Here is a 14,688-nt window from a genome sequence, read left to right as displayed (position 1 = left end):
AACAGATTTCTATTACCTTCTTTCGTGAATGAACTGAAGTATTTCTTCTGTTACCCAGAGTTTCTTCGCAGATACCTTTCTTGTCCAACATGTGTGATTGTCATTTTTTAGAGAATTGCATTACTCTTTAACTGATCTGTCCACTCGACATTCCTTATGGAGGTAGCCACATCCTTAAGAACTTCATTACATCTCATCATTCCTCAGTACGTTGGTATCCCAGTTAGTTCCAAACTGTTTGTACGAACGATTCACTTAAACTTCGAGTAACTTTTGAATTGCGATGGGGGTCTAGATCTCTACATCTACATTTACATGGATACTCTGCAAATCACACTTAAGTGCCTGGAAGGGGTTTCATCGAACCACCTTCAAAATAATTCTATATTATTCCAGTCGCACGCGGTAAAAACGAGCACCTATATCTTTCCGTGCGAGCTCTGATTTCGCTTATTTTATTGTGATGATAGTTTCTCCTTATTTAGATCGGCGCCAACAAAATATTTTCGCATTCGGAGGAGTACGTAGTTGATTGATATTTCGTGAGAAGATTCCGCCGCAGCGAACAACGTCTTTGTTTTAATGGTGTCCATCGAAGAACTTGTATCGTGTCAGTGACACTCTCTCCCCTATTTCGCAATTATACAAAACGTACTGCTCTCTTTGAACTATCTCGATGTACTCCGTTAATCCTATCGGGTAAGAATCCCAGACCGCGCAGCAATACTCCAAAAGAGGACGGACTGTCTGTTGAGTAGATCTGTTACATTTTCTTTGTGTTCTGCAAGTGAAACGCAGTCTTACGTTTGCATTCCCCACAACATATTCTATGAGTTCTGTCCAGTTTAAGTTGTATGTAATTGTAATTCCTAGGCATGTAGTTGAATTTACAGCGTTCGGATGTGATTGATTTATCGTGTAATCGAATTTTACCGGATTCCTTTTAGCAGTCATGTAGATGACCACACACTTCTAATTTTTTAGGGTCAACTGCCAATTTCGTCTTCTGATGGCTTTACTAGATGATAAACGACAGCATCATCTGCAAACAATCTGATTTTCTCCTAAAACTTTTTTATAAATAAGAAACAATAGAGGGCCTATAACACTACGTTGAGAAAAGCCAGAAATCACATCCGTTTTACTTGATGATTTCCCGTCAATTACTACGAACTGTGACCTCTCTGATGGGCAATCACGAATCTAGCCGAACAACTGAGACAATATTCCATAAGCACGGAATTTCAGTATAAGACATTTGTGTGGTACAGTGTCAAAAGCCTTCTGTAAGTCTAGAAATACGGAATCAACTTGAAATCCATTGTTAATAGTACTTAACACTTCGTGTGGGTAAAGGCTAGTTGCGTTTCACTAGAACTATGTTTTTTTTTTTAAATCCTTGTTGACTATTTGTCAATAGTCCGATCTCTTCGAGGCAATTCATAATGTTCCTCCTGGGCGTGCCTTAAAATAAAATATCTGCTTTCGGAATCTCTTTCTGACCATGGGGTAATCAAGCTGAAATCTTGTCGTGTCTCCAGGCCTATTCCAAGCATACCTCCTCATCTTGTGATTCTTGAATATGGTATTCGCTAATACCACCTGAAATTTGATGCAGAGTCCGCCTCCATAACTGTGGGGTGATTGCTATGCGGGGGTGGGCGGCTCGGGTTCGATTCTCAGCCGGGTCGGAGATTTTATGTGCTCGGTTGTTCTGTTGTCCACGTCATCGTTTCACCATCATCGACGTGCAAGTAGCTGAAGTGGCGTCAAAGAAAAAATCTTACTCTAGACGGCTTAACGATCCCAAACCGGAGTCCCTGTCAGTAATCCCATACAGTCATATTATTTCACTTAAGACAGAACTCAGTCTTTACCCTCTCTCATTCCTATACTAACAACAGTAATGTAACAACACTATTCTCCACCTGAAGTGCATGGTGTGAAACATCGAAACGCGTGGTGGGAAAAAAGACAAGTGACTGACACAGTAAACTGTTTAATTTAAGTAAAGCTATAATTCCATTCATTAAACTTTTCTCCTTTTTTGTTTTCTGTTCTACACGTAATAGGCGTATGCTATTAATACTTGAAAGTTCTACATTCTTATCCATACTGTGTTTATCTTAACGTTATTATTCAGTGTATATTTGTCAGATTAATGAAGATGATGATAATATAAATAATAATGGCGTATGGCTCGATGGCCGAGTGTAGTCTGTCTATTAGACGCCACTTCCGCGAGTTTCCTGCCATTATCCTGCTCCAGTTTTCATACTGGGAAAATGGGAACAATAGTTTAACGTGAAATCGGAACTAAGTGTCGCTCCTATCGCCTTGTGACACTGTCGAGAGGTGAAGGTTAGACTAAAGGCAGACTGGAAATTTTCATATCCCGACCTGGCTTCGGTCCCATGATCTTTCGCTTTCCAGGCACGTATTTTACTGCTGGGCCACCAGACTCGGCAGACCACTGAGGACGTTTTTAGTTAAATTTAAAGTTACAAAAATTGTAAAAACTATCTATAACACTCTGTGTATTGTCTCAATCGTATTTAACATTAATATTTCGGTTTATTAACTACCATCGTCAGATATGAGAATGGACAAACCAGAAGAAAAATTTATTAATTAACAAATGGTTCAAATGGCTCTGAGCAATATGGGATTTAACATCGGAAGTCATTAGTCCCCTTGAATTTAGAACTACTTTAACTAACCTAAGGACATCACACACATCCATGCCCGAGGCAGGATTCGAACTTGCGACCGTAGCAGTCGCGCGGTTCCGGACTGAAGTGTCTAGAACAGCTCGACCACCGCGGCCGGCTTACTAATTAACAAAGTGATGTAAAAATTGCTATTCGCCTTATTTATAAAAATTAACATATCACATGTAGTATTATAAACCCACTCGCTATGTACAACACGGTTGCATCGTATGTAATATTCTTATTTTAAATCTTCAGGTAAAATATGCTATGTACAGCTTACAACGAACTAAAGTCATATATATTATGTAATAGCAAACCAATAAGAAAAATAAATAATTATTTAGTGGAAATACTATTTCGTTGAACAAATCGTGCTATATGTGACAGCAATTGAAACAAATAGCCCGTACACCATCGTAAAAAAGTTCGTATATAATATTCTGGTAACAGTCAGTAAATGCAAGCAGAAATTTGTCCCTGGAAAGGTAGAAGTAAGTCTCGAATGTTTGCTTTTTATTAACCGAGCATAAAACTAATATGATTCTCCAAAATTGTAAAACATTCGCAGTGAAACATCCCATGTAAGGTGTACTTTAAGTCAAAAGTAAATCATAAAATGCATATACTACTATATTACATTGCCACTCGCCACACTGGTTAACTTGTCAAAACAGTAAAGATATACGTACACTGGGTGATGTACGATTCCCCCCCCCCCCCCCCCCCCCCACCCGCCACCATAGTTTCAGCAATACTGACCGTTGTGTTTACATGAAAAATGTGAGTTAAATAAAAGCCACAGGAAGTGCAGGTAGTTGTCGTTTTGGTATATAAGCGATAAGCGAGAAAAAAGATTTTTCTTTTCCTCCTTTTTTTAAAGAGAGAAAAAGAATTAAAACTGTGTGAATGCATATTGCAAAGGATAAAGAATATGAAACGACTTAAAAAAGTTTTCCATTTCAAAAGATTAAAAATATCGTGTGACTAAAATAGATGAAGGAAACAAATGTTGTAATTTATCACACGACATAAATCATCGTCATTCATAAGCAAAACTATTTAAATTAACAAATTTATTCGTCAGTGCATAACATGGAACAATTAGTAAAGTATATTTAATATCAAATGCAATTAATGAAGACGACACGCCATATAGTATGACGTGACCGCAGGCAGAGCCGTTGTTGAGTTTAAGGCGCCATTCGATGGAGGTTGATAGGATTGTATCCCATGGCTTTCGGGCTGCCACTCTCGCCCTGCCTATCTTGCTATGATTGCCGCCGTTAGAGTATCTCATGATCGACACTAAAATAATAGTTCTGACTAAATTCAGTTTGTTCGTTTAATGTACGATCTGGCGCGCCCTTCCTGCTGTTATAAATTTCCAATTTCTTTAACTAAATTAACCTGCTTCCCTTAGGCACATTGTGTAATACTTACGTTCCGCAAGTAGTGTCTCGTATTGCATGCTTCTGCATACCGAAAGCTGTTTTTATGTTGAGTGTACAAGTGTTTCCTAAACCGAATGTCAAATGAACGACCAGTTCAGCCGAAATAATAGCGGTCACAGCCGTTACAACTTATTGTGTACGCCACAAATTTCTAAATTTATCCAGTTTTGGATCTATTCGGTGGGGTAAGCATACTTTCTACGTTATCAGTTATCTGAACACCGACCTTGACGTCCGTTGTCCGGAAGCATTGTTCAATCTTATTAGAAATTGGTCCATTATGGATCGTGCTCGTATATCTATTTTTAGCATTATGATCTCATTCTTGTTTGCTGTGCTGTCGCTGGTTTCAGAAGCTAGTTCTTTTTTTCTAAATTTATGGTGCGTTTTTTTGCATCCGTTGGCAAAAGCAATCTGTTTCAGTGAACTAGATTCTTTATTAGGTTCGTTTTCGTGTGAAGACAAACGTAATATTCGATTTATCATTAGAAAGAAAGCGTTCTTTTACTCTTTTCTTTGATGAAATGTTTTAAATTTACGAGTCATTACGACCATGTCCTCCACAGCATTCTATCCTCATGCTAATTATTTGTTTTTAGATTAACATATCATATTTAAAATCTCTGCTTCTCATTTTACTTTTTCGGAAACTTAGATATTTAAATAGTTATCCCTAATCAAAGTTGTTGTATTCCAGAATGTTGGAATATTAATACGTAATCGTTTCAAAATGTCAGTTGTTTCTAAAAATGTATACTTTTTGCAAACCTAACGCATTAGTTAACAAAATATTGCAATTACAAAATTTAACTCCCCAGGAAATGGGCTTTGGAATTCGTAGTGCACGTTAAAACTTTCCTATCAACAAGTAGTATCTACCATTTTAAGCATTTTTTCATTATACAGTTTAAAATTAAACCAAATACCGTGTATGTGTATTACCTTTTTTCTCGTCTTTTGTATTTTCATTGCGTATGTAATTACTGAGTGTTTTAGCATTTTGTAATTCCTCCATATGGTGCGTCTTTGAACAGGTAGTCGTTACGTAAATTCATACACCAGTTTCAGGCCAGTGAGTGTTTATTATTCAGTAGTAGTCTAGCACTGAAAGAACAAAATTACTGTGTTAATTATCTGTGTTGCCACTCAGTGGGTCATAAGCGGATTATGTGAGTTGCTGATGTGTGTTATTATATCCGCCAAAGTTACGTTTAGTATCAATAAATATGATAAACTGAAAAATAAGGTTTGGAACTGTTCTGCAAATTTACTTAATAACTGTTTAAAACACTAAGTAACCAACGGGAAATTAGCGACGGAAGGAGATCATCCAAAGAAGGCATCCAAAACGGATGGTAACGTTACAGGTTCTTCCAGAGTTTTCAGTTGGTGTGCATAAATCCACAGGTCCTCCAGTATCAGTACACTGTCTAAACTTTAGTACACAGTTTTCTTTCCTGCCTATGTAATTCTGTAACTGGAGAGGAAGGGAAGGGCGCTCTCTGCCATCCCTTTGTTCTTACAGTTCATCCCTTCTACTTGCAAGACTTTATTGTTCGGCCTCTCTCGTAAAGACTGAACTTCGTAGCATGAAACACATAGCTGTTGGGTCTTTCGTTGTGATGTCGATGACACACGAAGTTATTCGTCTCTGTCTCGCTACCAAAATATTCACGACAAAGTATTGAGAGGTTCTCCCCTAAAATTATAAACAAAATATGAAATACGCTGTAGTAATAATCAGTTTTAACAATACGACTGGAAGACCAAGAATGAGGTGCTCAGATAAAAAGAGTGTAAGACAAGGATGTAGTCTTCTGCCCCTAATGTTCAGTCTACGCTTTTAAGGTGCAATGACGGAAATAAAATAAAAGCTGAACAGGGGAATTAAAATTCAGGGTGAGGTGTGTCAATGGTAAGATTTACTGATGACATCGTTACACTCAATGGAACCAAATAAGGATGTGTTGAAAAGAATGAACAGTGTAACGGGTACAGCAATTGGATTGAGAGTAAACCGAAAAAGAGACAAAATTAATGAGGAGCACTAAATATGAGAGTTGCGATAAACTAAATCTCAATATTAGCGACCACTAAGAGGGTGAAGTGGAAGAAATCTCCTACTTGGGAAGCAAAGTAACTCGTGATAGATGAAGCAAGGAGGACATAAGAAAGGCGAAGTAAGGAGACGTAGCAGAAATGAGAACAGTAACAAGCCTGACTGACATCACAATTGGGGTTCACGATGTAGACGAACGTAAGTTGTCCTGCTCCCTAGGCAGCAAAATAATCCAAGACGCACGAGGCAAGGACATAAAAAGCAGCCTAGCACTGCCAAATAGAGCATTCCTGGCAAAGGGAAGTTTACTAATATCAAACGTATGTCTTAATTTGAGGAACAAACTTCTGAGAATGTACGTTTGGAGCACAGCATTGTATGGTAGAGAAAAACATGGACTGTGGGAAAAATAGAACCATTTGCGATGTTGTGCTAAAGAAGGATGTTGAGAATTCGATGGAGGAGGTTCTGCGCTGAGTAGGAGAGGTACAAATGGTTCAAATGGCTCTGAGCACTATGGGACTTAACTTCTGAGGTCATCAGTCCCATACAACTTAGACTACTTAAACCTAACTAACCTAATGACATCACACACATCCATGCCCCAGGCAGGATCGAACCTGCGACCGTAGCGCCGCGCGGTTCCAGACTCCAGCGCCTAGAACCGCTCGGCCACGCCGGTCGGCTGAATAGGAGAGGAAAACACTGACAAGGTGAAGGGACAAAATGATAGGACATCTGTTAGGACATCACAGAAAGACTTCTATGGTACTAGAGGGGACTCCAGGGGGTAACAACTGAGATTCATTGGAAGAATCCTAAGGAAATGCAATCCGAAAACAAAGGAAGTAGGTTACAGTACACTTGTTCGCCCACTGCTTGAATGCTGCTCACCAGTGTGGGATCCGTACCAGATAGGGTTGATAGAATAGATAGAGAAGATCCAACGGATAGCAGCACGCTTCGTTACATGATCATTTAGTAATCGCGAAAGCGTTACGGAGATGATAGATAAACTCCAGTGGAAGACTCTGCAGGAGAGACGCTCAGTAGCTCGGTACGGGCTTTTGTTGAAGTTTCGAGAACATACCTTCGCTGAGGACTCAAGCAGTATATTGCTCCCTCCTACATATATCTCGCTAAGAGACCATGAGGATAAAATCAGAGAGATTAGAGCCCACACAGAGGCATACCGACAATCCTTCTTTCCACTAACAATACGAGACTGGAATAGAAGGGAGAACCGATGGAGGTGCTCAAGGTACCCTCCGCCACACGCCGTCAGGTGGCTTGCCGAGTACGGATGTAGATTTAGATGTAGATGTACAGGACGTCAGAGACTGGAATATATCCAGTAAATAATTATTAAGGAGGTAGTTTACAATTGCTACTCTGCGATGACAAGTTTGGCACAGGAGACGACTTCGTGGCAGCAAACTAGTCAGCGAATGAAATGTGGCTCACGATGTAGACGCGGGCTTGAGGGTAATCCCTACATCTTAGATTACAGCAACCAATGAGGTTACAAGACTATTCTGTTGGCGCAATTTCTCACGACAAGTGTAGTTGTAGTACTATATGTTGTTCGTTCCTCACTTCGCTGACGTTATCCGTCAGTTACTGTATCTTTGCTCAAATGAAAAGTGAAAAATTGGAAAAAAGTTGATGGCTGCCAGAGCCAGAATTGCCAAACACACTTGATTGTCGAATGTAATTTTTTTGCTCGCTTTATGAAACTCTAGTTCCCGCTGTCGGGCTGCACAGGACGTGGGCGCGGCTGCAGCCAGGGAACCTGTCCTTCGCGGTGAACGCGGACGACCCCAGCCTGGACGTGCGCTACGAAGTGGTGCGGCCGCCGCAGTTCGGCCACGTGCAGCGGCAGCGCGGCGCGGGCGCCGACGGGACCTCCTCCACCCCGCCGCAGTGGGTCAACGTGGACCACTTCACCAACCACCAGCTAGCGCGCGGGATCGTCCGCTACGTGCACACCGAGGGCGCGCCCGCCCACGACGACTTCAAGGTGAGCCCCGCCACTGCCGCCTGCACCGGGACCGGGTCCACAGGCCTGTCCGATACGGCCAGACATCATTACTTGTTGCATAAAAAGTTCTCGGTTTACTTGCCGCGTCAGATTTGGATCCAATCCCAAGCTTTCGATGACTACCTCCATCATCTTCCTTTATTATGATTTCATTCCCCTGCCTCATATGGGCAGGGGAGGGCTGTCAGCAGCACAGTCCGCCGCTCTTCAGCCCAATGACAGGACAACTTAAAATAAGAATAAAATGTTACATACATAAGGTGATAAAGGGGAACTTAAAACAGAATAATGCGAGAAAATGGAGGTAAAAAATAGAGACTAACAGGGAGACGTTCATGGAGGACAGTTAAAAAAAGTCACCAGAAAGTTAAAAAACACAGTTATTCTTCGAAACTCAGAGAAGACACTGAATGGACATGCACACGTTAAAAGTCGGCCACAGTAGTAAAAACGCTATGGAACAACACACTTAAAACCCACTTGGAGCACACACAGCGAAGAATAAAACTGCCAGGCGGGATCTGCCGAGGGACGGGCAGAGAGGATGGAAAAGGAGAGGAGAGCAAGGGGAAGCAAGGGGAAGCAGCGGGATGAAGAGAGGAGGGGCATCAATGGGTACACGAAGAGGCAGGAGACACAAGGGGCAGGAGATGAAGAGGGAAGACAGGGCAGGAGGGAGTGCAGAGACACTGAAGGAGGCAAAAGAGATGGAGGGGGAGTAGGAGGGGGAAGTCGGTCAGGAGGAGGGAGGGGGAGGAGAGGGAGCCCTGAGGAGGAGGCAGGAAGATGGGGTTAGCATTGGTAGGAAGGGTAGATGTCAGAGCAAAGCTCATCATCCGGGAGGGGTAGACGGTGGAAGTTGCGTTGGGAAAGGAGACGAAGGGTGTGGAGATGGAGAGAGAGTGGGACACAACGATAAAGGCGCGGCAACTGGTTGGAGGTGGAGAGGAAGGGAGACACCAGGGGGTGAGGGGGATCAAGGTGCCGGACAGTATATAGTGTGCAGATGTGTTCAAGGAAAAGGAGAAGGTGGGGGAAGGGGATGAGGTCGTAGAGGATGCGCGTGGGGGTCGGAAGGCGGATGCGGAAGGCGAGGTAGAGCGCATGGCATGGCGTTCGAGGATTTGGAGGGCAACAGCTGTGTGGAACATCAGCGTCACCTGAAATACCGGTATCTAGAAAAATAAGCGATGGCTGAGCACAGTTTGTTAAATAAACATAAGATTTTATTTGATGAAACAAGACTACTTGCTCACGCTTCTATTGGGAGTCTGTCATCTGGGAAGCAGTTGAAATCAGACTCTGTGAAAATAATTTCAACAGAGACTCCGGTTATGCACTCAGCAATGCATGGAAGCGCGCAATTGATACCGTCTGTTACGATGGATGGCGCTGCAAGCAACGCTGGATAAAGCGCGCAAATAAAATCTATGGATATAGAGGCCGCCACCTCGCCGTTTCCACCGTGACGTCATCCAGCCAATGAGAAGCCGTCCACTGCTTATAAAAGCGGAAGCCTCGCCGGTCCACGACAGTCAGTTTTACCCCTGACGAAGATGACGGAGGTAGTCACCGAAAGCTTGGTATTTCATCCAAATTTGACGCGGCAAGCAAACCGAGAAATTTTTATACAAGAACTCGGTCGCGAAAGACTTCGTAATCATGTCATATCGTATCATTATTTATTGACAACACTCTCAGACAAAAAAAGACGCAGCCCGAAGGAATTAATGGAATGGGACGGAAATCGATAGCTGTGATGTACATTTACAAACAAACAAATGATTACAATAAAAAAATGAATGATCTATTCAAAAGAAAGAGCTATACAAATTGGACAGCGTAATAACACACTGGCAGACCTCTGGTCCTTAACGCAAGCATTCGGCTTGGCATTGATTGCTATACACTTGTTAGATGTCCTCCTGAGGGCTATTCTGTGCAACTGGCCCTTAGGTCGCCAAAATCTCGAGCTAGCTGGAGGCCTCTGCCCATAATCCTTCAAATGTTCTCAATTGAGGAGAGATCCTGTGACCTTGCTGGCCAAGGTAGGTTTAGCAAGCTCGAAGACAACCAGTAGAATCTCTCGCCATGTACGGACGGGCATTACCTTGCTGAAATGTAAGCCCAAGAGGGCTTCCCAAGAAAGGCAACAAAACAGGGCGTAGAATATCGTCGACATACTACATGTCATCGGGGCTCAATTCGAAGTGTAACTCATCACCGAAAGCAATTCCACTTCAGTTAATGAGATTCCAGGCCGAAGATGCGACTGGACACCCCTTGGACAGCGCTATGACACCAACCTGAATGTCGCCCGCCATACAGCCCGACAACCATGACTAATAGTCTGGTGTACCACTTCTTTGCGTAGCTGGACCCCCTTGGTTGTCGTCCCCGGCACCCTTGGAACAAACGGTACGTCTATAATATACTACTCCCCATTTTGTTGGGCTTCATGGGAAGATATCCTGGGCTTACATGTCAGTAAGACATGTACACTACGGAAGTTTCTAATGCTTGTCATTACGCTTGCGAAATCCTACTGTTGTAGGATCTCTCGCCAATTGAGAACATTTGGAACTTTATGAGCAGGGCAAGCTTTTGACAATGTTGACTGGAATATCTCTTTCACATTCTAAAGGTTACAGGGGTCAAATACAGGGAGCGAAAGGCTATTTACAATTTGTACAGAAACGAGATTGCAGTTATAAGAGTCGAGGGGCATGAAAGGGAAGCAGTGGTTGGTAAGGGAGTGAGACAGGGCTCTAGCCTCTCCCCGATGTTATTCAATCTGTATATTGACCAAGCAGTAAAGAAAACAAAAGAAAAATTCGAAGTAGGTATTAAAATCCATGGAGAAGAGAAGTTCGCCGATGACATTGTAATTCTGTCAGAGGCAGCAAAGGACTTGGAAGTGCAGTTGAACGGAATGGACAGTGTCTTGAAAGGAGGATGTAAGATGAACAACAACAAAAGAAAAACTAGGATACTGGAATGTAGTCGAATTAACTCAGGTGATATGAAACTTCCTGGCGGATTAAAACTGTGTGCCCGACCGAGACTCGAACTCAGGACCTTTGCCTTACGCGGGCAAGTGCTCTACCATCTGAGCTACCGAAACACGAATCACGCCCGGTTCTCACAGCTTTACGTCTGCCAGTATCTCGTCTCCTACCTTCCAAACTTTACAGAAGCTCTTCTGCGAACCTAGCACAACTAGCACTCCTGAAAGAAAGGATACTGCGGAGACATGGCTTAGCCACAGCCTGGGGGATGTTTCCAGAATGAAATTTTCACTCTGCAGCGGAGTGTGCGCTGATATGATACTTCCTGGCAGATTAAAACTATGTGCCCGACCGAGACTCGAGCTCGGGACCTTTGCCTTACGCGGGCAAGTGCTCTACCATCTGAGCTACCGAAGCACGACTCACCCCCGGTACTCACAGCTTTACTTCTGCGATTATCTCGTCTCCTACCTTCCAAACTTTACAGAAGCTCTTCTGCGAAACTAGCAGAACTAGCACTCCTGAAAGGTAGGATACTGCGGAGACATGGCGTAGCCACAGCCTGGGGGATGTTTCCAGAATGAAATTTTCACTCTGCAGCGGAGTGTGCGCTGATATGAAACTTCCTGGCAGATTAAAACAGGTTCGCAGAAGAGCTTCTGTAAAGTTTGGAAGGTAGGAGACGAGATACTGCCAGAAGTAAAGCTGTGAGTACCGGGCGTGAGTCGTGCTTCGGTAGCTCAGATGGTAGAGCACTTGCCCGTGTAAGGCAAAGGTCCCGAGTTCGAGTCTCGGTCAGGCACACAGTTTTAATCTGCCAGGAAGTTTCATATCAGCGCACACTCCGCTGCAGAGTGAAAATTTCATTGTGGAACTCAGGTGATGCTGAGGGAATTAGTTTAGGAAATGAGACACTCAAACTAATAAAAGAATTTTGCTATTTGGGGTGCAAAATAACTTATGATGGTCGAAGTAGAGAGGATATAAGAAGTAGACTGGCAACGGCAAGGAAAGCGTTTCTGAAGAAGAGAAATTTATTAATATCGAGTATAGATTTAAGTGTCAGGAAGTTGTTTCTGAAAGTATTTTTATGGAGTGTAGCCATGTATGGAAGTGTAACATGGACGATAAATATTTTGGACAAGAAGGGAATAAAAGCTTTCGAAATGTGGTGCTATAGAAGAATGCTGAAGATTAGATAGGTAGATCGCATAACTAATGAGGAGGTGTTGAATAGAATTGGGGAGGAGTTTGTGGCACAACTTGACAAGAAGAAGGGACCGGTTGGTACGACATGCTCTGAGGCATCAAGGGATCACAAATTTAGCATTGGAGGGCAGCATGGAAGGTAAAAATCGTAGACGGAGACCAAGAGATGAATACACTAAGCAGATTGAGAGGGATGTAGGTTGCAGTAAGTACTGGGAGTTGAAGAAGCTTGCACACAATAGAGTAGCATGGAGAGCTGCATCAAACCAGTCTCAGGACTGAAGACCACAACAACAACAAGAACAACAACACCAACATGAGCAGGGCTCTCCACAACCGAAACCGCCAATGGGACAGAATTTGGCAGCTTGCCCCACAGAAAGACATCCAACGACTCTTTCAGTCAGTGCCAAGATGTATCACTGCTTGCATAAGGGCCATAAGCGGAGCAATACGTTATTAACTTGCTCAATTTGTGAAGGTCTTTCTCTTGAATAAATCATCCAATTGTTCTGAAATTGTAATGATTTGTTTGTGTGCACATTTGCGTCATATTTACCGATTTCCGCCCCATTCGGATAATTGATTCTTGGTGTGTCGGTTTCTTTTTTTTTATAGTCTTGGAGTGTATGATCCAAACTCTTCGCCCACAGATTTTACTCCCTACAGTCCCGTATAATAACATGGAAATCATTCCATACTTCAAGTGCTCTCCACATGTTCCTTTCTTCGCCGATGCTACTGACATCCAACTCATTTCTTATCTTCTAGGCTTACCTAGTTTTCCTCAACATTCTACAGCACTACATCGCAAACACTTCGCTTTCCTTCTCTTCCAGTTTAGCCCACAGTCCTCGAATCACTTGGCGACAATGGTGTGCGCCAAACGTCAATTATCGGAAATTTTTTCTTGAAATTAAGGCCGACATTCGATATTAGCAGACTTCTTTTGGCCAGTAATCGCCTCTTTTCCTGTGCCAGCCTGCCATTTATGTCCTCCTGGATTCATCTATCATATGTTAATTTGCTTCCAAGACAACAGATTTCTTCCACTTCATCTGCTTCGTGGTCGTCAATATCGATATTAAGTGTATATTTAATCTCATTTATCCTACTGCTCATTACTTTTATCTTTGTGCAGTCTATTCTCAAATCATGTACTATGCTCAATAGGCCGTTCATTCCATTCAACAGTTCCTTAATCCCCCCCATATTCTCTGAGGGCAGCAATGTCTTCAGCGATTGTTCTCATTGACATGTTTACATCCTGGATTTTAACCGTTTATAATTTTTTTTTAATTTTCCTATATCTCTGTCAAACTGACCTAGGGCAGCAAATTTCCACAGCCTGACTGAAACCCAATACACTATCTGATAAAAAGTATCCTGACAGGTTAGCCGAGCGGTCTAAGGCGCTGCAGTCATGGACTGTGCGGCTGATCCCGACGGAGGTTCGAGTCCTCTCTCGGGCATGGGTGTGTGTGTTTGTCCTTAGAAAAATTTAGGTTACGTAGTGTGTAAGCTTAGGGACTGATGACCTTAGCAGTTAAGTCCCATAACATTTCACATACATTTGAACATTTTTTTAGCGTCCTGACACCTATTAACAGACATTAATATGGAGTGTCCCCATTCTTCTACTTTATAAATGCTTGAACTTTGCCGGGGACGTTTTCAGTGATGTTTTTCAATGTCTGTGGCAGAAAGGCTGACCATTTATCCTCGATCAAAATCCGAAACCAAACAAGTTGGTGATGTAGGATGCTGTCGTCTGGAAGGAAGGCGGCGTTCTATTCATCATAAAAGTTTTCCGTTGCGCTCGGCCTGGACTCTGGGCGGGCCAGTCCATTTCGGGCATGTTACTGGCCACAAAACCATTGTCTCATAATCGTAAATGCTGTTTCATGAGAGCGAGTGTTGTCATGCTGATATCAACAATGATCGTCTCCAAACTGCATTCAGTGCATATTGTACTCATATCCCTCCACACTTCGCGTTTTCTTACGTTCAGTAGGGTAGCCACCTCCTCCCCACATCACTGCTGGCATTTCATATGACGGATGATACCGTTGTCCAGGCATTTGCCAAACCCAAACCCTTCCACCGGATTGACACACTATATAGCGTGATTCATGGCTGCAAACCACTCGCTTTCAGTCACCCGGTGTCCAGTCATGTCGCTCTTTACAGCATCTTAACCTTTGCT

General features: G+C 42.8%; 1 protein-coding gene across 1 annotated transcript in view; it reads left to right on the top strand.

Moving 5' to 3' along the window:
* The window catches only part of LOC124613370 (chondroitin sulfate proteoglycan 4), a 553,335-nt gene that overhangs the window by 317,016 nt on the left and 221,631 nt on the right, over positions 1-14,688 (top strand). Inside the window, exon 10 of the mRNA XM_047142070.1 lies at positions 7,989-8,244. Coding sequence (XP_046998026.1) covers positions 7,989-8,244 — 256 coding nt within the window. The remainder of the gene's footprint in view (positions 1-7,988; positions 8,245-14,688) is intronic.

This window comes from Schistocerca americana, chromosome 4 (genome assembly GCF_021461395.2).
Source record: "Schistocerca americana isolate TAMUIC-IGC-003095 chromosome 4, iqSchAmer2.1, whole genome shotgun sequence".
Classification (NCBI taxonomy): domain Eukaryota; kingdom Metazoa; phylum Arthropoda; class Insecta; order Orthoptera; family Acrididae; genus Schistocerca; species Schistocerca americana.
The sequence above is the reverse complement of the archived record's forward strand: the minus strand, read 5'-3'. Positions and strand labels throughout refer to the sequence as shown.